Genomic DNA, 23,385 nt, shown 5'->3' with positions numbered 1-23,385 from the left:
CACACACGCTCAGTCAGACTCGCTCACTCACACACGCTCAGTCAGACTCACTCACTCACACACGCTCAGTCAGACTCGCTCACTCACACACGATCAGTCAGACTCACTCACACACGATCAGTCAGACTCGTTCACTCACACACGATCAGTCAGACTCACTCACTCACACACGCTCAGTCAGACTCGCTCACTCACACACGATCAGTCAGACTCACTCACACACGATCAGTCAGACTCACTCACTCACACACGATCAGTCAGACTCACTCACTCACACACGATCAGTCAGACTCACTCACACACACGATCAGTCAGACTCACTCACTCACACACGATCAGTCAGACTCACTCACACACGATCAGTCAGACTCACTCACACACGCTCAGTCAGACTCGCTCACTCACACACGATCAGTCAGATTCACTCACACACGATCAGTCAGACTAGCTCAGTCACACACGCTCAATCAGACTCACTCACACACGATCAGTCAGACTCGCTCAGTCACACACGCTCTGTCAGACTCGCTCACTCACACACGCTCACTCACACACGATCAGTCAGACTCGCTCAGTCACACACGCTCAGTCAGACTCGCTCACTCACACACGCTCAGTCAGACTCGTTCACTCACACACGCTCAGTCAGACTCGCTCACTCACACACGCTCACTCACACACGCTCACTCACACACGCTTAGTCAGACTCGCTCACTCACACACGCTCAGTCAGACTCGTTCACTCACACACGCTCAGTCAGACTCGCTCACTCACACACGCTCACTCACACACGCTCACTCACACACGCTTTTAGTCAGACTCGCTCACTCACATACGCTCAGTCTGACTCGCTCACTCACACACGCTCACTCACACACGCTCACTCACACACGCTCAGTCAGACTCGCTCACTCACACGCTCACTCACACACGCTCAGTCAGACTCGCTCACTCACACACGCTCAGTCAGACTCGCTCACTCACACACGATCAGTCAGACTCACTCACACACGATCAGTCAGACTCACTCACTCACACACGATCAGTCAGACTCACTCACACACGATCAGTCAGACTCACTCACACACGCTCAGTCAGACTCGCTCACTCACACACGATCAGTCAGACTCACTCACTCACACACGATCAGTCAGACTCACTCACACACGATCAGTCAGACTCACTCACACACGATCAGTCAGACTCACTCACTCACACACGATCAGTCAGACTCACTCACTCACACACGCTTAGTCAGACTCGCTCACTCACACACGCTCAGTCAGACTCGTTCACTCACACACGCTCAGTCAGACTCGCTCACTCACACACGCTCACTCACACACGCTCACTCACACACGCTTTTAGTCAGACTCGCTCACTCACATACGCTCAGTCAGACTCGCTCACTCACACACGCTCACTCACACACGCTCACTCACACACGCTCAGTCAGACTCGCTCACTCACACACGCTCACTCCCACACGCTCAGTCAGACTCACTCACTCACACACGATCAGTCAGACTCACTCACTCACACACGATCAGTCGCTCACTCACACACGCTCAGTCAGACTCACTCACACACGCCCAGTCAGACTCGCTCACTCACACATGCTTAGTCAGACTCACTCACACACGCTCAGTAAGACTCACTCACTCACACACGCTCAGTCAGACTCACTCACACACGCTCAGTCAGACTCGCTTACTCACACACGCTCAGTCAGACTCGCTCACTCACACACGCTCAGTCAGACTTTCTCACTCACACTCGCTCACTCACACACGCTCAGTCAGACTCGCTCACTCACACACGCTCAGTCAGACTCGCTCACTCACGCTCAGTCAGATTCACTCACTCACACACGCTCAGTCAGACTCGCTCACTCACACACGCTCAATCAGACTCGTTCACTCACACACGCTCAGTCAGACTCGCTCACTCACACACGCTCAGTCAGACTCGTTCACTCACACACGCTCAGTCAGACTTGCTCACTCACACTCGCTCACGCACACACGCTCAGTCAGACTCGTTCACTCACACACGCTCAGTCAGACTCGCTCACTCACGCTCAGTCAGATTCACTCACTCACACACGCTCAGTCAGACTCGCTCACGCACACACGATCAGTCAGACTTACTCACTCACACACGCTCAGTCAGACTCGCTCACTCACACACGCTCAGTCAGACTTGCTCACTCACACTCGCTCACGCACACACGCTCAGTCAGACTCGTTCACTCACACACGCTCAGTCAGACTCGCTCACTCACGCTCAGTCAGATTCACTCACTCACACACGCTCAGTCAGACTCGTTCACTCACACACGCTCAGTCAGACTCATTCACTCACACACGCTCAGTCAGACTCGCTCACTCACACACGCTCAGTCAGACTCGCTCACTCACGCTCAGTCAGATTCACTCACTCACACACGCTCTGTCAGACTCGCTCACTCACACACGCTCAGTCAGACTCGTACACTCACACACGCTCAGTCAGACTCGCTCACTCACGCTCAGTCAGATTCACTCACTCACACACGCTCAGTCAGACTCGCTCACTCACACACGCTCAGTCAGACTCGTTAACTCACACACGATCAGTCAGACTCGTTCACTCACACACGCTCAGTCAGACTCGCTCACTCACACACGCTCAGTCAGACTCGCTCACTCACACACGCTCACTCACACACGCTCACTCACACACGCTTAGTCAGACTCGCTCACTCACACACGCTCAGTCAGACTCGTTCACTCACACACGCTCAGTCAGACTCGCTCACTCACACACGCTCACTAACACACGCTCACTCACACACGCTTTTAGTCAGACTCGCTCACTCACATACGCTCAGTCAGACTCGCTCACTCACACACGCTCACTCACACACGCTCACTCACACACGCTCAGTCAGACTCGCTCACTCACACACGCTCACCCACACACGCTCAGTCAGACTCGCTCACTCACACACGCTCAGTCGGACTCGCTCACTCACACACGCTCAGTCAGACTCGCTCAGTCACACACACTCTGTCAGACTCGTTCACTCACACACGCTCACTCACACACGGTCACTCACACACGCTCAGTCAGACTCGCTCACTCACACACGCTCACTCACACACGCTCAGTCAGACTCGCTCACTCACACACGCTCAGTCAGACTCGCTCACTCAAACACGCTCAGTCAGACTCGCTCAGTCACACACGCTCTGTCAGACTCATTCACTCACACACGCTCACTCACACACGCTCACTCACACACGCTCAGTCAGACTCGCTCACTCACACACGCTCACTCACACACGCTCAGTCAGACTCGCTCACTCACACACGCTCAGTCAGACTCGCTCACTCACACACGCTCAGTCAGACTCGCTCAGTCACACACGCTCTGTCAGACTCGTTCACTCACACACGCTCACTCACACACGCTCAGTCAGACTCGCTTAGTCACACGCGCTCAGTCAGACTCGTTCACTCACACACGCTCAGTCAGACTCGCTCACTCACACACGATCAGTCAGACTCACTCACACACGATCAGTCAGACTCACTCACTCACACACGCTCAGTCAGACTCGCTCGCTCACACACGATCAGTCAGACTTGCTCACTCACACACGCTCATTCAGACTCGCTCACTCACACACGCTCAGTCAGACTCGCTCACTCACACACGATCAGTCAGACTCACTCACACACGATCAGTCAGACTCACTCACACACGATCAGTCAGACTCACTCACTCACACACGCTCAGTCAGACTCGCTCACTCACACACGATCAGTCAGACTCACTCACACACGATCAGTCAGACTCACTCACTCACACACGATCAGTCAGACTCACTCACACACGATCAGTCAGACTCACTCACACACGATCAGTCAGACTCACTCACTCACACACGATCAGTCAGACTCACTCACTCACACACGATCAGTCAGACTCACTCACACACGATCAGTCAGACTCACTCACACACGATCAGTCAGACTCACTCACTCACACACGATCAGTCAGACTCACTCACTCACACACGCTCAGTCAGACTCGCTCACTCACACACGCTCAGTCAGACTCACTCACTCACACACGCTCAGTCAGACTCGCTCACTCACACACGATCAGTCAGACTCACTCACACACGATCAGTCAGACTAGTTCACTCACACACGATCAGTCAGACTCACTCACTCACACACGCTCAGTCAGACTCGCTCACTCACACACGATCAGTCAGACTCACTCACACACGATCAGTCAGACTCACTCACTCACACACGATCATTCAGACTCACTCACTCACACACGATCAGTCAGACTCACTCACTCACACACGATCAGTCAGACTCACTCACTCACACACGATCAGTCAGACTCACTCACACACGATCAGTCAGACTCACTCACACACGCTCAGTCAGACTCGCTCACTCACACACGATCAGTCAGACTCACTCACACACGATCAGTCAGACTCGCTCAGTCACACACGCACAGTCAGACTCACTCACACACGATCAGTCAGACTCGCTCAGTCACACACGCTCTGTCAGACTCGCTCACTCACACACGCTCACTCACACACGATCAGTCAGACTCGCTCAGTCACACACGCTCAGTCAGACTCGCTCACTCACACACGCTCAGTCAGACTCGTTCACTCACACACGCTCAGTCAGACTCGCTCACTCACACACGCTCACTCACACACGCTCACTCACACACGCTTAGTCAGACTCGCTCACTCACACACGCTCAGTCAGACTCGTTCACTCACACACGCTCAGTCAGACTCGCTCACTCACACACGCTCACTCACACACGCTCACTCACACACGCTTTTAGTCAGACTCGCTCACTCACATACGCTCAGTCTGACTCGCTCACTCACACACGCTCACTCACACACGCTCACTCACACACACTCAGTCAGACTCGCTCACTCACACACGCTCACTCACACACGCTCAGTCAGACTCGCTCACTCACACACGCTCAGTCAGACTCGCTCACTCACACACGATCAGTCAGACTCACTCACACACGATCAGTCAGACTCACTCACTCACACACGATCAGTCAGACTCACTCACACACGATCAGTCAGACTCACTCACACACGATCAGTCAGACTCACTCACACACACGATCAGTCAGACTCACTCACTCACACACGATCAGTCAGACTCACTCACACACGATCAGTCAGACTCACTCACACACGATCAGTCAGACTCACTCACACACACGATCAGTCAGACTCACTCACTCACACACGCTTAGTCAGACTCGCTCACTCACACACGCTCAGTCAGACTCGTTCACTCACACACGCTCAGTCAGACTCGCTCACTCACACACGCTCACTCACACACGCTCACTCACACACGCTTTTAGTCAGACTCGCTCACTCACATACGCTCAGTCAGACTCGCTCACTCACACACGCTCACTCACACACGCTCACTCACACACGCTCAGTCAGACTCGCTCACTCACACACGCTCACTCACACACGCTCAGTCAGACTCACTCACACACGATCAGTCAGACTCACTCACTCACACACGATCAGTCAGACTCACTCACACACGATCAGTCAGACTCACTCACACACGCTCAGTCAGACTCGCTCATTCACACACGATCAGTCAGACTCACTCACACACGATCAGTCAGGCTCGCTCAGTCACACACGCTCAGTCAGACTCACTCACACACGATCATGCAGTCAGACTCGCTCAGTCACACACGCTCTGTCAGACTCGCTCACTCACACACGCTCACTCACACACGATCAGTCAGACTCGCTCAGTCACACACGCTCAGTCAGACTCGCTCACTCACACACGCTCAGTCAGACTCGCCCACATAAATATGCAGAGACACGTATTTTCGTTTTGTTGTTGGGTGTTTGCACACTGACATTTCATGTATAAATGCAGTTAAAAGACCCACCCACCCCTCTCCTATTTCTATCTCTCTACAAACCACTGTTGAGCCTGCACTTCTTTGTAAGCGCCTGTCCCTCACAACTGAAAGTAGATTTCGTGACGATACGTGGAAAACCCCTCACATTTCAAGAACATTGCAGCGCCCGGATCTATAATTATCTGATTCTTCGCACTGTCAACCACGGTTACACCACCATTTGTTAGTGACAGAGGTAAGTCAGGAGCTGTACTAAAGTGAGATGTGTGTGTGTGTGTGTGTCACTGTGTGTGTATGTGTATCTTTTACATGTTCAATGCATTTAACAGTGACATGATCGTGTGTTATTCTATTATATGTTAACTTCAAATGAGCTAAGAAAGTGCTGAAGTTAACCTAAGGTCTATTTTTTGGTTTTGCTCCTTGGTTTGTGAGATAAGATCGCTTTCTGTGGACGTGTAGCCGAGAACATCTTACGTGGGAAACGATCTAGATTATTAATTGTTAGTCTATTTTGCATTGCTTCTCAATAATTATGTGACATTCATGTCGCTTTAAAGCAAAACGTTGTGCAGTTGAAGATTATTTTTTAAGATGCGCAAACCAGACTGCGTGGCATTCTTATTACTAAAACATGCTCTGTGGTTGAAGTAATACGCATAATTATCCTCGTGTAATTTGCCCTAGCATATATAACCACGTCATGTCCCAATTAGACACTAGTTCTGGGGACAGCGAAACCAAGTTAGCATAGCACAGTGTAATTTGCGTACGTTTTTCTGCTAACATTTCGCTTCAGGGTAAGTCTACTTTTGGTTTTGCTGTGAATTATGTGACAGATGGCAGCTCCTTTTGCGTGCATATGTTCTGCGCGAACTTAGAATCCGGTTTCATTCTAGAATGGACCGGGTCCAGGTTGGAATTCTAACCCTGCGCAAGTACAGGGGTGCCATTCTAGAATGAAACCCTTGTTGCTGGTCCATTCTAGAATCGGCCGTGCGCAAGGTTGGAATTTGGGTCCAAGTTGGAATAGTCATTTCAGTTAGACTATCACACAGCCAAAGCCACAAATGTGGATTTTCTGTTTGTTTTTGTTTTTTGTGTGTTTGGTTGGGTTTTTTTCGGTTTTTTTACACTTTACTCAAAGACATCGTGAATTGGGATTGTGATGTTCTGAAAGTGATTACGATTTTGAGAGACACTCAGCACTGATCGCTACGAACGGAAATTTCCGGACTGACAGTGTTTTGCCGATCTCGCTTGTAACTTTTAATCTTATTCATATACATGAAGTTGGTCTTCTGAATTGTGAAGATATAATGTCAACTTTTTTTTAAACCTGTGACAACAGCTCTATAACTCACTCTGTCCTTCTGTTGGTCTGTCTGTCGGTTAGTCGGTCTGACCGTCTGTCTGTCTGTCTGTCAAAAAAATTGTCAAAAAAACGGACATTTCCGAGAGGGAGACAGCGCTGACATTGCAAGCGGCCGCAGCCGGCTCTCATCACAAAAACAACTGCCCTGCAAACATTACCGCCCTGGTAGTCCCCCTTGCTATGGTCTGCCTTTGGAGTGTCAACTTTCTTGACATGACATGACATCGCAAGATCGCCAAAGCATTTTTTTCAGGGGTAGACAAATCAGCCCCATTTTATCAAAGGGAAGGTGCAGGTGGAGATAATTCAAGGGAAGACAACTCTGTCTTACCTACAAACATTACGGCCCCCTTTATTCAAGGGTTTCATTCTAGAATGGCACCCCTGTACTTGCGCAGGGTTAGAATTCCAACCTGGACCCGGTCCATTCTAGAATGAAACCGGATTCTAAGTTCGCGCAGAACACATACAAGCCATACGCTCCTTTTTTGTCCGTGTAGCACAGAAAGTGGGGCAACTTCTGCCGTGTGCTGACAAAACCGAGTAAGTCCATTTTTTTCAAAAATGATATTTTTTGTTCATCAAAGCTTAGAAATTAAGGCGCACCTTATGTGTAAATTGTGACTTTGTGAAATAAATAGATAAGGAGATATAAAAAAGTAAGTCCACACCTTAAAAACTGTTTAAAGTACATCTGCCATGTGCTGACAAAACCGAATAAGTCCATTTTTTTCCCAAAAATGATATCTTTTTGTTCATCAAAACTAAGAAATCAAGAAGTAGCCTGTGTGTAAATTTTGACTTTGTAAGATAAATAGATAAGGAGATATAGAAAAGTAAGTCCACAACTTCAAACATTTCTAAAAAAAAAATTACATGTCAATTTGCTGGTAAAACCAAGTAAGTCCATCCACCAATCACAAGAACCTTTATGACGCTATAACCAATCAGAATGCAATGTTTTTGCCAGTATGACGTCAAAGTCAATCCGAATATTCTTGCGGCATTTTACTTGTTAGTAGGGGTGCTAGTTTTGGTGCAAGCATGGCTGCTAAAGAAGAAGTGTTGTCAAGATAAATGACAAAACAGTGAAAATAACGTTAACATTACGAATTTGCACAAGATGGAGAGAGAGAGAGAGAGAGAGAGAGAGAGAGAGAGAGAGAGAGAGAGAGAGAGAGAGAGAGAGAGAGAGAGAGAGAGAGAGAGAAAACAGGGAGAGAGTGAGAGGGGGGAAAGAAATCAGGGGGGGGGGGGGATGGAGGGAGAGAGAGAATTAAAGGGTAAGAGGAATTAGGGAGGGAGGAAGAGAGTAAGAGGGAGAGAGATAGCGAGAGAGGTAGGGAGGGATAGAAAGAGAGATGGAAGGAGCAAAAGAGAGAGATAGGGAGGGATAGAGGGAGGGAGAGAGAGAGACAAGGATCGTCAGGAGAATTATATATAGATAGAGAAGAAAAATGTTTAAAATAAAACGTCATAAGGTGACGTCATTATGTCTCGCCTTATCGAAAGAGGTCATTTGTGTGTTCTAAACTTTAAATGACGTCATTTGTGAGTTCTAAACTTAAAATGACGTATTTTCTGTATGGGTCGTCTGACAAGAAATTTAAAACTATCATTATAGGAAAATTGGGAACCCCTTGGACTTACTTGGTTTTGTCGAATTCGAAACATTCATGCACACTTAAAAAGTTGTTTTTGGTTGTGGACTTACTTGTTCATATCTGCTTATCTAAGCACTCTAAAAAGTAGAAATTAGCACACAAGATGCGCATTGATTTCTTCTTTTTGATGAACAAAAAATATCATTTTGAAAAAAAAAGACTTATCAAAGCGGAAGGTCGTGGGTTCGAATCCCGGCCGCACCTGACGGGTATAATTAAGGTGAAGATTTGTCCGATATCCCAGGTCAACTTACGTGCAGGCCTGCTGGTGCCTTATCACCCTTCGTGTGTACATGCAAGCACAAGACCAAGTGCGCACGGAAAAGATCGTGCAGTCCAAAGCAGAGTTCGGTGGGTTATAGAAACACGAAAATACCCAGCATGCTTTCACCGAAAACGGCGTATGGCTGCCTAAATGGTTTTGTAAAAACGGTCATCCACGTACAAATCCACTCGTGCAAAAGCACACGTGTACGTGGGAGTTTCAGCCCACGAACGCAAAAGAAGAAGAAGAAGCAGAAACTAAAACGCCTTCACAAAAATTGCGTCCTCGCTGTTAAAACCCGTCAATCGGGACAGTGAATGTTTTCGTACCATGTCCACACGGCACCTGAATTGCTTAATATCAATTCAAACGTAACACATCTATAAATAGATTCAGGAAACATTGACACCTGCAATAAAATCACTTTCGTGCCTGTGCTAGCATTTTAATGTCCAGAAATATTTCTTAATAACAATTTCAAGAAACGATTTTTAAGACATCAAACCCGGGTAAATAGTGTTTGATTTGAATTTCAAATAATGTGATTTAAGGCTGTAACTATAGTAGTAACCGTACCACCCAAACTTACAACAACAAAACATTACCGGAACAAAAAAACATGCTGTGTAGCTTAAACAATTGTACGTGAATAATATGTATTTTAGCAAATCACCGCAATCTGATATGCTCATCATTCTCCAAGGCACTCAACTAACACTCACGTATACACAGTCATACACAAGAACCAGCTTTTATTCTTGACTGGACATAGTCCTTAGATCAAGACTGGTTTTAATCAGAACAAACACACAAACGCACACATTGTTACAGGTTCGCTTCGAAAGTATCTGTGAGAATCGTACCGAAATGAGCCAGAGCGTTGTTTTGAGATCAAATAAGCAAAGGGAAGTAAGCGCTCTAATGTGCACACGGCTTGTGTAATAGAGTAAGCGAGAGTTATACGGAACGTTTCTCCTGGCACCTGAGAGAATAACGCATTGAAATGAACAAGCGACTTTCATCCTCAAAAAAAGCAATACTTTTTCTTCCAAATGTTTTGACAAAACCAAGTAAGTCCACTTGCTTAGATCTGTCAATTTTTTTAGATCTGATATAATGGAAAAAAGTGACAAAACCAAGTAAGTCCACAAAATGCCCAACAAAACAAAAACCATCCATCAGATCATTATCAAACTCGGGTTGTAAACGTACATTAATGCTATTTATCTTATTATCTCTGTAGGTTGATCAAGCTAATCGTCACTTTTGAGAAATGTAATAAAACAGAAAAAGTCGTTTATCTCAGAACAAGCTTCAGTGGACTTACTCGGTTTTGTCAGCACACGGCAGACTTGCTCTTAGGCAAAACAAAAAAAAATAGGTGTGGTTACGGTAACATAGCCACACAACAAAATAGGGTAGGAAGGTAGGCAATCACTTTTTTTTTTGAACTTTTTTTTCTAATGTGTACAAATTAAACCTACTTGACAGGGAAATAAGTGTGCAACTCGAGCGCTTTCGCTTTCATTGCGTTTTCTGCACTCGTTTTCTTGTTTTGTGTTTTATTTTATTTTTTACAAATGTAATAAAATGTTATGGGGTCGGCCCCTAAAAATAGGGTAGGTCGGGTTACCGTAACCACACCTATTTTTTTTTTAGGCCTTATGCAGACATACTCCGTTGCAGGGCTCCCCACGGACGCCCCTCCTGGAGGGTCCCGGGACCCCCACTTTCAATTGTTATAGGGTCCATGAACACTGCAGAATTTTAGAGGGTGCCAAGGCTCCAAAAACCAAAAAGTCCCGGTGTGCTTATAAAACATTGTGGTCTCGCATAGTGTGCTGTGTAAAATAGCTTACGATTGTAGCCTGAAAAAGTAATTACGGTATGCACGATAACAGAAATTTAGAGCGTCCCAGGACCCGCTCTTTTAAAGTTTAGTGCGTCCCGGTGTAGGATCCGGTCCGGTCCCCCCCTCTGAAGTAGTCCCCCGGGGGACCAATTCGTGGCAAAAACTGCTCTATAATGGTCCCCCCTTAGACATCCAGCCTCGTTTTTCTTAGGCATTCAAGCCATTTTCGTCCGGTATTTTGTAGTGCACAGACAGCAATCTCTTTGTTTGACTATATTTTGCAGAAAATAAAATAGATCTGATTTATAATGCCGTTCAAAAGAAAAATCACATGAAATAAAATGAATAATAAATAAATACTGATAAGAAGAAATGAAAGCAGTCTCTGATTCTTTCCTTTCTTTTCTCTGAAATTGCTGGTAACATTACTAACATTGTAACAAGAAAAACGAGGCTGGATGTCTAAGGGGGGACCATTATAGAGCAGTTTTTGCCACGAATTGGTCCCCCGGGGGACTACTTCAGAGGGGGGACCGGACCGGATCGTACACCGGGACCCCCTCCATACATTTACAGTACGTGACGGTGTTGTCGGCGTCTAGTGCGTATATGACGCAGGGACGCGCACTGTGGGGAGCCCTGCGTTGTAAAAAGTAATATACGTGATCGTGTGTATGCGTACTTGTTACGCCGACTGAAAAACAACTCACCGATCCAGTTACTGGAAAGTCTGCTTTTGGTTTCGCTACTCCGTGTGAATCACCATGTCTCCTTGTGCGTTTGTGCATACATTACTATCCTATTTTGTCCTTCCAAATTTAACAAGGAATGTGTGACATTTTGTTTATAAACCATACATTTTGCGGTAGACTAGTGTATCTCACCAAATAAACATGCTACTTGAAGAAACATCAACATTACTGGCTGAAAACACTGATATTGGTTTGAACACATTATAACACGTGTACTTGTTTGTTATAATGTTAATGTTTATACCGTAAGCTACATTGTAAGCCCCAGTATCGAGCAAACGCCCACCTCCTACGTTTGGGTCAAAAACTGTGTATAGCGTATGGTACCTTGTAACATCCCCTTCCCCCTCCCCCCCCCCCCCCCCCATACACACAAACACTTTTGTTCCAAATGTGTCAAATGTGATTCTAAACCTCTTCACAGCTATCATTCGAGTGAATAATGACAAGATGCTGCAGTGCAAGCATACCGTCTCTGGTTAGCCATGCCAAAAGTGGACGAAGATTTCGGAGACTCATTTCAGGTTTAGGAAGTCGACATTGGGGAATTTAAAGAGATCAAGTGAATGGACTGTTTTTTTCAATACGCTGTGTTTCACACGTATCTCAATAATTACGAGGAACAGATTCTGCACAGGCCTCGGTACAGTATCGAATAAACGCCCACCCCCCCTACTTTTGAGCGAAATTGGTGCAAAAGGGGGGTGGTCGCTTACTTGGCAGTTTACGGTACGTAATTCTTAACTCCTATGGGGCAAAGAAAAGCCATTCATTGTCAAACGTTATTTGCATTACTAACACTAATAATAAAATAATGTCATTTGTAAAATGAACTAAAATATATTCTCCCAGACGCCTGTACATAGAAAAAGGTGTGATCCTTATTCTGAAGATTGTTTAACACTAAGTTGGGTAATGTTGGCAGGGATAGCCAAATCTCAAAATGTTAACTCGCCAGCCGGGCGAGTAACTTCAAAAAAGTCACTAGCCCGCCCGAAATGTCGCATTTGCAGTGTTTATATGGCTTTAAAACTCGATTTTACAACCAAAAGTGTTGCATTTGACCAGAATTTCCACTTGCCAGCCGGGCGAGTTGCCAGGCGGTTTCTACGATTTGGTCATGCCTGGTTGGTGCATGATTATGAAGTAATATATTTACTGCCCTGTTGTCGAAGTTTAGTCATCCTATGCTCTGATACAGGTCCTTTGAGGTTGCATTTTGCCAGCTGCTATTGCCATACTCAATACGCACAGACAGACACACACACACACATACACCAGGACCCTCGTCTCGATTCCCCCTCCATGTTAAAATATTTAGTCAAAACTTGACTAAAATGTAAAAAGGCTATTTGGCGTCGCGGCAAGTTGAAACACTAGAAATTATCGCCCAAGTTCCAACGATTCGCAAAGGAAAGGTATTCTTATCAGATGGATGCAATTTCGCGTGTCAAACAATCAACCTTTTGTCATTACATATATATTCAAATGAGCAACTTACACAAGCCAACAATACGTCTTTGATAGTGTTGATTCTGAACACAGTGTTTCCTTTTTAACACAGGCGTTTTGGGAAATCATTGTTTCTTGTCAGTGATCTCAAGAGATAAATCTATTAGTAGAACATCTTTTCACATTATTTAGTGTGTGCATTGTTTTGACCTTGCCAGGCGATTGAAGTGAAGCGATTTTCCATCTTTTGTGCCGCTAAAAGCTGAATCAGTTCGTTACGAAGTGTAAAATAAAAAGCCCGTCGGGGTGAGCCGAATTTCTAAATTATTACCCATTTTCAAAGAGCTCACAGAGAAGATATATTAAAACAAAAAAATCAAATGTGTATCAAAAGGTCAATCCGTTTTTTCATGATGTAATCGAGAGAGCCATTAATTAAAATCGTAGTAACTTCTTGAAGAAAATTGCTTCCGAAGGCAGTGTAATTATTCCAACCTTGGAACATCATCCGTTATAGTGAACAGAACTAACAAGAAAGGCAAACGCTTATACGACTTTAATGCTAAGCTTAAATGTGTATGACCGGATCATAACCCTGTTTTGACCTTGAAATTTGACGACGCTCAACCCCATTAATTTTTAGTTTTCTCAGGAGATCTATTGTTTTAGATCTAAATAGAGTGTTTGGTAGTTATTTGAGACCGTGTATACTCTCCAGTGGAAAGGGCGTTTGTTTACATGCGCTTTAGTAAGGTACGGCACAGAATGTGCATGCTTTAGCTAGATTACTGTTTTTACTTCAATCTGCTTTGGCGAATGTGTACTATCAGGACTAAAATGTAAATTAGTAGATAGTAGAAGATGAAAACCGCTTGCATATTAAAGCCACAGTCCGTCTCAAATGGTTTACAGAACGATTTAAATCTTCTCATAAAAAAGCAGTTATAACCTTATCGAACACGTTCACTTGCAATAACATTTAATAGCATCCAATGACACAGTTCGTTTGAATGGCTGATTTAGCTCGCGTACACCTGTTTTCGTGGTTTATCTAACCCCTGAGCCATCGTGAACCCGTGTGATCCATTTAACTTTCCTTTTTTTCTCACAATTTAGTAGTCAGTTTGTGATTTCAATGCGACTGGCTGTATCTGCAATAGCACGTTATTGTCTACCTCTGAATCTAAATCGCAACAAACGGCTGTAAGTCACACGAACTGAGCGGTGGCGGTTGACTGTTCAAAGAAACTGGCGACATGCAGATCATTCGTCTGCTACGAGAACCACGTTTTGCGGGACACACTTCCGGGCTATCTATTTTTAAACTTTCAAAACTTCGAGTTGTACTAATCTTGTCTTGATGAAAAAAGAATTCTTTTATGATTTTAGAATGTTTGTGTAACAAGCTGTCAATTTATTATTTAGATTTTAAAAGTTAAGTCTAGCGCCAGATCGCGCCGTCCGATTGTCTGATCAGACAATCCGGCTGGCCACACAAAAATGAATTATTTGAAAATTGCTCGCTCTTTACGTAGGGCACCTAGGATGTTCTCAAGCGGTGAGTGTTTAAACGAAAGGGTGTTTGTACTGTGTGTAAAAGCCTGACAGTGACAGTGTCTGTAGTGGTTTACGGGAGGCTGACTGTGCCTTTAATGTTTATATATTATTTAGCAAAGTTACGGAACACTTTCTAGCAATTTATTGCAGGTGTTTCTTAATGACAGTACAGCGAATGTCCCTTGAACATTTTAAGGTCCAGATCGTCAGAAAACGTTCCCAAATTGGCTCCTTATGTGCTGTTTCTTTTACACGGGAAACGACTATCCCTCTACTAAGTCACATACCAAAATTCAAAACCCTGACTGCTTGCAGGAGTGAGTTTGAATATGTTGATGAATTAATGTTCGAATAAGGCACCAGCGCCTTACACGAAATTAATTCTTTAAAAATTACCACAGTGCACAGAAAACACCGATGCTGTTTATTTTTGGTATGTGACCTAGTGGAGGGGTGGTTTTATCCCAGGTAAAGCATGACAAGATCTGAGACCGTGAGGTGAACTGTTTACACGAGGCGGTGGGTCTTGAGGTTGTTTTTGTTCACGGACGGACCCATGCAATACAGAACAGAGAGATACTGTTCAGAACAAATACTCACCCATTACATCATACAGGTATTTTCTGCAACACTTGTAAAAGTTCTTTGACATACACAACATAACTTACAGGACAGCTGTTCAATTTTAAAGGTAATTACAGCACTGTAAAAATGCCTCGATATGCACTTTTTACCCTTGAGACAATGGGCCTCCCTAACGTAGGCAAGCATGATACGTCATGACGTCATGTGATTCCTAGCATATTGACGTAATGCTAAACATCCGGTTATCTCGAGTTTTCTCCGTAATACATGTCCGTGGGTTTTTCAATCAATCAATGTTCGGTTATTTCCGTGGCTTCATGCGGAAAGGGAACCGTCGTCTGCAATCAACGACATAGACCATTCTGGTAGTTAATGCTGACAAAACCATGATTATAACACAGAATTTAATGTCAGAATCGCTATATAAACGCTATATGGACACTACATTGGGGTGTGCACGTTAAATATCCCACGATTGACAAAAGGGTCTTTCCTGGCAAAATTGTACAGGCCTAGATACAAATGTCCACCAAATACCCGTGTGACTTGGAATAATAGGCCGTGAAAAGTAAATATTCGCCTTAATTGGCTTGAGATTTACTGGCCGATGTGAATGCGTGATATATTGAGTAAAAAATTCCATCTCACACAGCAGAAATTAATATGTAAAGCGCTTAGAGAACGTCAAGCGCTATATAAATCGCCCCATACATACATATTGTGTTTTCATCGTAGCAATAGGGTCCGATTTAGACTCGAACAAGTATAATGCGACTCGTCTTCGACTCGTCGGCATTATACTTGTCTCGTCTAAATATCGGGCCCTATTGCTACGCTGAAAACACAATACCTGTTAATCGTGACATACCACTAGAGTGATATCCCATTTTGGTACAATCCCGTTTTGCCGCCGTCCCATTTTTGCTCCATCCCATTTTCGCGACATTTCACAAGCCAAGCGTCATTTTTCTTCCGTGTCATTAAACATATGTGATTTCGCGCGAACGGAATGTCCCGCTAACGTACGAAATTTTTACTCCGGAGTAAACATCTCGTGGGAGTAATTTTCTCGTGCTACACCGGGATGACACCTTATTTTGATGAAATCCAAAGGGGGGGGGGGGGGGGGGGGGGGGGGGGCTGACTTTGGTTTTGGTTTTCTTGCAATTGTGCTATGTTTACAAAAAAGTAGAATGTATACCCTGCGCCTGGTTTAATTTATCTTGTAAATATTGTACTATGACTTCAGCCCCCATTGACTGCCACTATACGTATGAGTTACCGGTTTTCTTTGTGATGATGAAAACAAAAACTCTCACAAAGAAAGTAACCGATGCAATACGTTGCCCTTGAAATGCAGCAAGATGATTTCCGTCCTTGGGGAACATTTTCTCAGATTTGGTCTAATTGCTATACCTTGCATGTTATGATTTTTTAAATTCATGTTTAAACTACATTCTTCCGGCAGTCAAGGGACTAATTCAGGTTGTGTGTCTTATAATACTATTCCATGCTTTTCTCTTTTCTTTGTCAGGAAAAATAAAGGGATGAGTCAAGAAAAATGGCAACCCCTCATAACGTCAGTGAGCCAGACAAGTGCCCTGTTTGCCTGGACGTTTACCGAACCCCCAAGTTCTTGCCGTGCTTCCACACCTTCTGTGCGGAATGTATATCTGGGGTTGCCATGCGCAGCAATCGACGCACTTTCCCTTGTCCTTCATGCCGAGAGCCTACCACGCTTCCTCGAGGGGGAGCGGCAGCACTACAGACCAACTTCTACGTCAACAGGACAAGCAATCCCGCGCCACAACAACCAAGCAGCGTCCAACAAAGAACTGGGACATTCTGCACAAATCATGATGAAAAGCTGTTGGAGTTTTTCTGTGTCCAATGCCAACAGCCCATTTGCCTCAACTGCAAGCTGACGGAGCACGAACGACATACAACTGTGGATCTGCGAAAAGCAGTAGACAGTAAGAACAGAGAACTTATCCCGGAAAAGAACCGACTACAGCGTGCTGTGGTAGACATGGCGGAGCGAGTCGAGAAAACGAAGGCAGAGCAACAGGCCGTGCGGAACAAGAAGGCGACAGTGTTGAAAAACATTGAGGACCGATACGCCATCTTGGTGGAGGCTGCTGAGAATTACAAAGATAAGGCCGTGGACTCTCTGAATTCTGTGAGCACAGGGATTGAAAGCGCAGTTGCAAAAGTTCTGAAAAAGCAAGAAGGAAACCTTCAGGCTTTGCTGAAAATACAGCAGCAGCTTAACAAAGCCACCAACAACAAAACTGGAACTGAGATCTTCACGGTTGCCAAGGAGCTGACAAGTGGACGTGCTAGTGCGCAGTCTGTGCAAAGAATGACATCACAAGAGGTTAGCGTCATCAGTCGCCCTGTCCTCCATTTCAAAACCACCGGTGACGTCATGTTGCAGAAAGCACGGGACTACTTTGGTACAGTGTCGAAGGTAGACATGGAGGCTACTCCTTCCGAAATGGAGATTGCGAGACAGTTCCAGTGCGGATATGCTTCTGACCTTGAGATCTTTTCACTCTGCCACGAAAATCAGGACTCACCTCGCCTTTGGGTGTCGTATGAACGTCGTAGGTTTGCAGGACAGGTTCCTGTGGAACAGTTCAACGAGAGAGGAGACTACAAAACAGATGGGGCCACATATGTCGGCAAAACATCACTGAAAGCACACTCCAGGGGCCTTATTCCCCTTTGTCAGCGCGCGGATGGAGTTGATACCTTCAGCAAATCATTGACGGCTCCTTACTACAAGCTGGAAAACAACCTGTCAGGCACGGCAAAAGTCAGTCGTCTCACAATATCACGTGGATACCCACCTAGGCAGATTACCGACACAGAATTCAGCATCAATGTCGGACCCCATCGCGCGTTCGACGTGGACGAGACAGGACAGTTCTTCGTTGTGGTGGAGGAGCCTGCGACTCATGAAACGTGGCGCAAAGTAAAGCTGTACCAGAGGCCGGGAGGGTATCCTGTCAACACCTACACTCCTCCTACCGAAATGTTCCAGCCGTCTGACGTCTGCTTCTACACCCTGAACGGCAAGCAAGTTCTTCTGGTGACCGATGAGCTGAACGACTGCATTCATGTTGTGCGTGTCCAGCCTGGTTCACTGTCAAAAATACCTTTCCTGACGCCCGGCTGCCCTTCTCTGGTCCAACCTACTGCCATGGCTGTTGATGTCTACGCTCGTCTGTGGCTGGCATGCAGGGGTGGTACAATCCTCTGTATGGAGCCCCTTGCCAACAGATCTAGGTGTGTATGTGTGTGTGTGTGGGGGGGGGGGGGGGGTGCGTGTGTGTGTTAGTGTAGGCGTGTGAGTATGTGTGTGTGTCTGTGTGTGTGTGAGTGCGTGTGTATGAAAGAGAGAGACAGACAGACAGAGACAGGGACAGAGACAGACAGAGACAGAGACGGAGAGACAGAGAGTGGTATGGAAGCGATATATCTATAGATTGAGAAATGGATAGATTGAGACAGAGTGATTTCAAGAGAAAGGGAGCAATTGAAGAGGGAAGGAGAGGGAGAGAGTTAAGAATCAAGCAAGGCATTGATAATGACCTTTAACGATTATATTTTAATCTGTGTGCAGGAGTCCCAGTCTCTACTCGAAGTGAGTGATCGCACATTTCAGGCCCTATCATCCCGCTCCGGTAAATCATCAGCTTCTTTCCTTAGACACTTCCAGTCTTTTACATGCATATCAAACCTTTTGTTTGAATGCTTACTGCTAGAGAACATCCTGACTGCTTTCCCTTGAGAACTGGCATTTCCTTAAAGAATGTGTTTTGCATTGTGCAACCAGTGGCTGTTTGTGTTGTTGCTTTTGTCATCTCCATGTAATTTATGCGTAAGTATATAATATGCATGAGTTGTTAATGCGAAAGAATGTGTATGAGTGCGCCTTGAGTCGCCTTGTGGTGAGATATGTACGCATTATACATCCTCGTATTATTATTATTAAAGGCGCTAGATGAAGGATTTGAAATGAATCGGCGTTCCCCCCCCAAAAAAAAAGAAATATGGAATTGAAGTCTCTGATTGCAGCCTATGTTAATTGTCCTACACTCAGAGTCGTTTCACATTAATTTTAATTCATAACGGAAAACAGTTACCCTATTTCTGTAAACCATTGGGATTATACATAATAGATTTGTTTAGCAATGTGATTATGAAATGTCATATTTTGTGTTATAAATGAAGATCAAGCTGGTTATTTGAAAGGCAGAACGGTATGTACAGTTATTAGATGGATGATTTGATTATTTTTGTTAGATTAAAATCAGCAACCAGGTGTGGTTGTAGCCGTAGATTAGAGAGCAGAGTCTACTATATCGAAATAGTATATTTTTTCTGTATGCCTTCAAACGTTTTTATTTTAGCTATGGATTTGTGAAATGGATTGTGATATTGATGAAAGGTTCGGAAAGTTGTATAACTCACATAGGATGGATCTCTGAAGCCATAGATCTTGATTCTGGTATTTGTCAAAGTTGCTGTCTCTCCGATGCCCTAGCTACTTCCTTGTATGACCAGCTCTGGTTGTCACCTTTTTTGTGTGGATGCACTCGCTTTCTTACTTCTACTCTAGTCTACAACTACTTTCACTACACTCACGCAACAACCTGGCCGATCAACTGAGAACGAGCGCTTTCTTGTGACAAAGGGGATAGACAGATAGAAGACGACAAACTTCCGCACAACCTTACCACTTAATTATCACAATCTTGAAAACATGTTCACATCAGTTTACTAAAGATACAAACTTCATAAAATATTACAGAACATAGTCACCTTAATCATCATGTACAATCAGTGAGATGCTCAGGGGTGACGAAGACCAGTTACAACATATTTACCTTAACATGAGCAATCTGACACTGACATAATTATCTACTTTCTGAGCGGAGAATGAAGCCGCTCAGGTAAACTGGGGTAGGTCTTTTATACCCTTACATTTACGCAAGTACTGCAATGCAGTACCTGCAGGTCTAAAATTCCTTTCCTTTTTATATTTAGTCAAGTTTTGACTAAATATTTTAACGTAGAGGGGGGAATCGAGACGAGGGTCGTGGTGTATGTGTGTGTGTGTGTGTGTGTGTGTGTGTCTGTGTGTGTGTGTAGAGCGATTCAGACTAAACTACTGGACCGATCTTTATGAAATTTGACATGAGAGTTCCTGGGTATGAAATCCCCGAACATATTTTTCATTTTTTTGATAAATGTCTTTGATGACGTCATATCCGGCTTTTCGTGAAAGTTGAGGCGGCACTGTCACGCCCTCATTTTTCAACCAAATTGGTTGAAATTTTGGTCAAGTAATCTTCGACGAAGCCCGGGGTTCGGTATTGCATTTCAGCTTGGTGGCTTAAAAATTAATTAATGACTTTGGTCATTAAAAATCGGAAAATTGTAAAAAAAAAAAAAAAATTTATAAAACGATCCAAATTTACGTTTATCTTATTCTCCATCATTTGCTGATTCCAAAAACATATAAATATGTTATATTCGGATTAAAAACAAGCTCTGAAAATTAAATATATAAAAATTATTATCAAAATTAAATTGTCGAAATCAATTTAAAAAACACTTTCATCTTATTCCTTGTCGGTTCCTGATTCCAAAAACATATAGATATGATATGTTTGGATTAAAAACACGCTCAGAAAGTTAAAACAAAGAGAGGTACAGAAAAGCGTGCTATCCTTCTTAGCGCAACTACTACCCCGCTCTTCTTGTCAATTTCACTGCCTATGCCGTGAGCGGTGGACTACGAGTATACGGTCTTGCTGCGTTGCATTGCGTTCAGTTTCATTCTGTGAGTTCGACAGCTACTTGACTAAATATTGTAATTTCGCCTTACGCGACTTGTTTGTTTTGGATGTTACCTAATTGTTACTGCAACTTCAGCAGTTCCAAGTCTTAATCCAATCACAAATCTAAGTTCCTTATCAAAAATGGGGTGGGGTTCAGGCTCCCTCTTTACTCAATGAGCTACTATAGTGACTAACACTTTCGTTAACTATTGTTACTAATAAATGTTCATAGTTTCATTCTTGCTCCACTTTTAGTTAGACCGGCACGGTTGGCCTAGTGGTAAGGCGTCCGCCCCGTGATCGGGAGGTCGTGGGTTCGAACCCCGGCCGGGTCATACCTAAGACTTTAAAATGGGCAATCTAGTGGCTGCTCCGCCTGGCGTCTGGCATTATGGGGTTAGTGCTAGGACTGGTTGGTCCGGTGTCAGAATAATGTGACTGGGTGAGACATGAAGCCTGTGCTGCGACTTGTGTCTTGTGTGTGGCGCACGTTAAATGTCAAAGCAGCACCGCCCTGATATGGCCCTTCGTGGTCGGCTGGGCGTTAAGCAAACAAACCAACAACTTTTAGTTAGTGAAGCCAAGCACACACTAGTCACTATCGTCTTTTGTGCATCTCCCTCTGGCAGTGTAGTGTAGTGCGCGTGCGTGCGACGATTCCTTCTCCATCTCTGCTGTCTTGCTTCTCCGAGGCCCAGCGCGCATGCTAGTAGCTGGTAGTTGTGAATGGCGCTTCGCTGCGTGTGTCAGCCTCGTGACGTACACTCTTCCGGAATGCGGTCTTGGGTCACTGGGTATTGGCTTCAGAGCCGAAGGAAGGGAGATAAACGCGCAAAACACTGGAGAAGATAAGGAAGAGTTACTGGGAATGGATGTACAGAAAAACCAAAATCGGTTCAGCGCTGCGCGCTGAGAGCACGCACGTGTTCACAAGTTGTTCACGAGTGTGTCCGGGGTCTACCTGAATATGCCCACCAAATTTGAAGCAGATCGATCGAGAACTTTGGCCGTGAATCGCGAACACACAGACAGACAGACAGACAGAGAGACACACACACACACACAAGCCGTATAATTATAGATATATATGTATAAGCAAACCACACAAGATTACAGTAATTGTTTAAATTGTAATGATATAACAGCACACACACACACACACACTGGCACACACACACACACACACACACACACACACACACACACACACACACACCGTCACACACACACACTACACAACAGTATGAGGTTTGAAATTGAGCGGTAGCCAAACTAACCCGATTTAACCCTCCAGATTGTTACCTTCTGGATAATTCGTATGACATAGTATACCTTAATCAACATTAAACAATCAGTTATTTCAATACAGCAATTACAGGCAGGATCAGGGCATTTCCAATGGATGAATGCGTTAATAACATTGATGAATGTTGCGCGAAATTGTGCAAGTGTAACTTAAACAACGAAGGAGTTAAGTTGTCCAGTCATTCCAGTTTAGCAAATATTTGCATAGTTGTTGTACATGGACTTCAGTTCGTCCACGACCATTCTACACAGTTTTGAGTCTGTAGGTAAAATGTTTCCACATTTACCTTTTCTCCAAAATGTGTTCCAAATTTCACCTCCGAAATTGTCAATGTCAATTGTCAATTGACACGCAAGTTTTCCTTTGTAGGGATTGCCCTGAACCTAGCTGTAACTGCTTTCTTCAGTTCACCGATGATCTAGGGGGTGAAGGGGGTGTTTGTGTATACTCAAACATTCAGATAATCCTAAAGGTAAATGTCTGGAGGGTTTAAATCAGGTAAGTATTGCTACTGCTTAATATCAAACCTCGTTTTAAAGAGACAAACACAATGAACAAAGTTCTGACTCGATTGGGAAAGTATTGTAATACACTGTTTTACAAGACCGTGGCGATTTCTTTTTAAAAATCGCTATTACATTGTTGTTTCAACAATTGCTTGATTGTCAATGAATGAAAATAAAAATAAAGCAATCTGGTTGGGTTTGAAACACATCAACCGTGGAACATTTTGAGTTGAAATGGAGTTTAGAATAATGATCT

The 23,385-nt window shown here is 44.6% G+C and overlaps 1 protein-coding gene and 1 long non-coding RNA gene across 2 annotated transcripts in view; both read left to right on the top strand.

Moving 5' to 3' along the window:
• LOC138976412 (uncharacterized) overlaps positions 1 to 23,385 on the top strand; it is a 556,176-nt gene that overhangs the window by 281,173 nt on the left and 251,618 nt on the right. The gene's annotated exons all lie outside the window — the stretch shown is intronic.
• On the top strand, positions 6,049 to 23,379 carry LOC138976395 (uncharacterized). The gene is made up of 3 exons (XM_070349246.1): positions 6,049 to 6,198; positions 17,000 to 18,756; positions 19,094 to 23,379. Exons 2-3 carry the CDS (start codon positions 17,027 to 17,029, stop codon positions 19,116 to 19,118), a joined length of 1,755 nt encoding a protein of 584 aa, XP_070205347.1. The 5' UTR covers positions 6,049 to 6,198; positions 17,000 to 17,026; the 3' UTR covers positions 19,119 to 23,379.

The sequence above is a fragment of the Littorina saxatilis genome, linkage group LG9 (genome assembly GCF_037325665.1).
Source record: "Littorina saxatilis isolate snail1 linkage group LG9, US_GU_Lsax_2.0, whole genome shotgun sequence".
Classification (NCBI taxonomy): domain Eukaryota; kingdom Metazoa; phylum Mollusca; class Gastropoda; order Littorinimorpha; family Littorinidae; genus Littorina; species Littorina saxatilis.
Note: the sequence above shows the minus strand (reverse complement) of the source record. Positions and strands in the feature narration are given on the sequence as shown.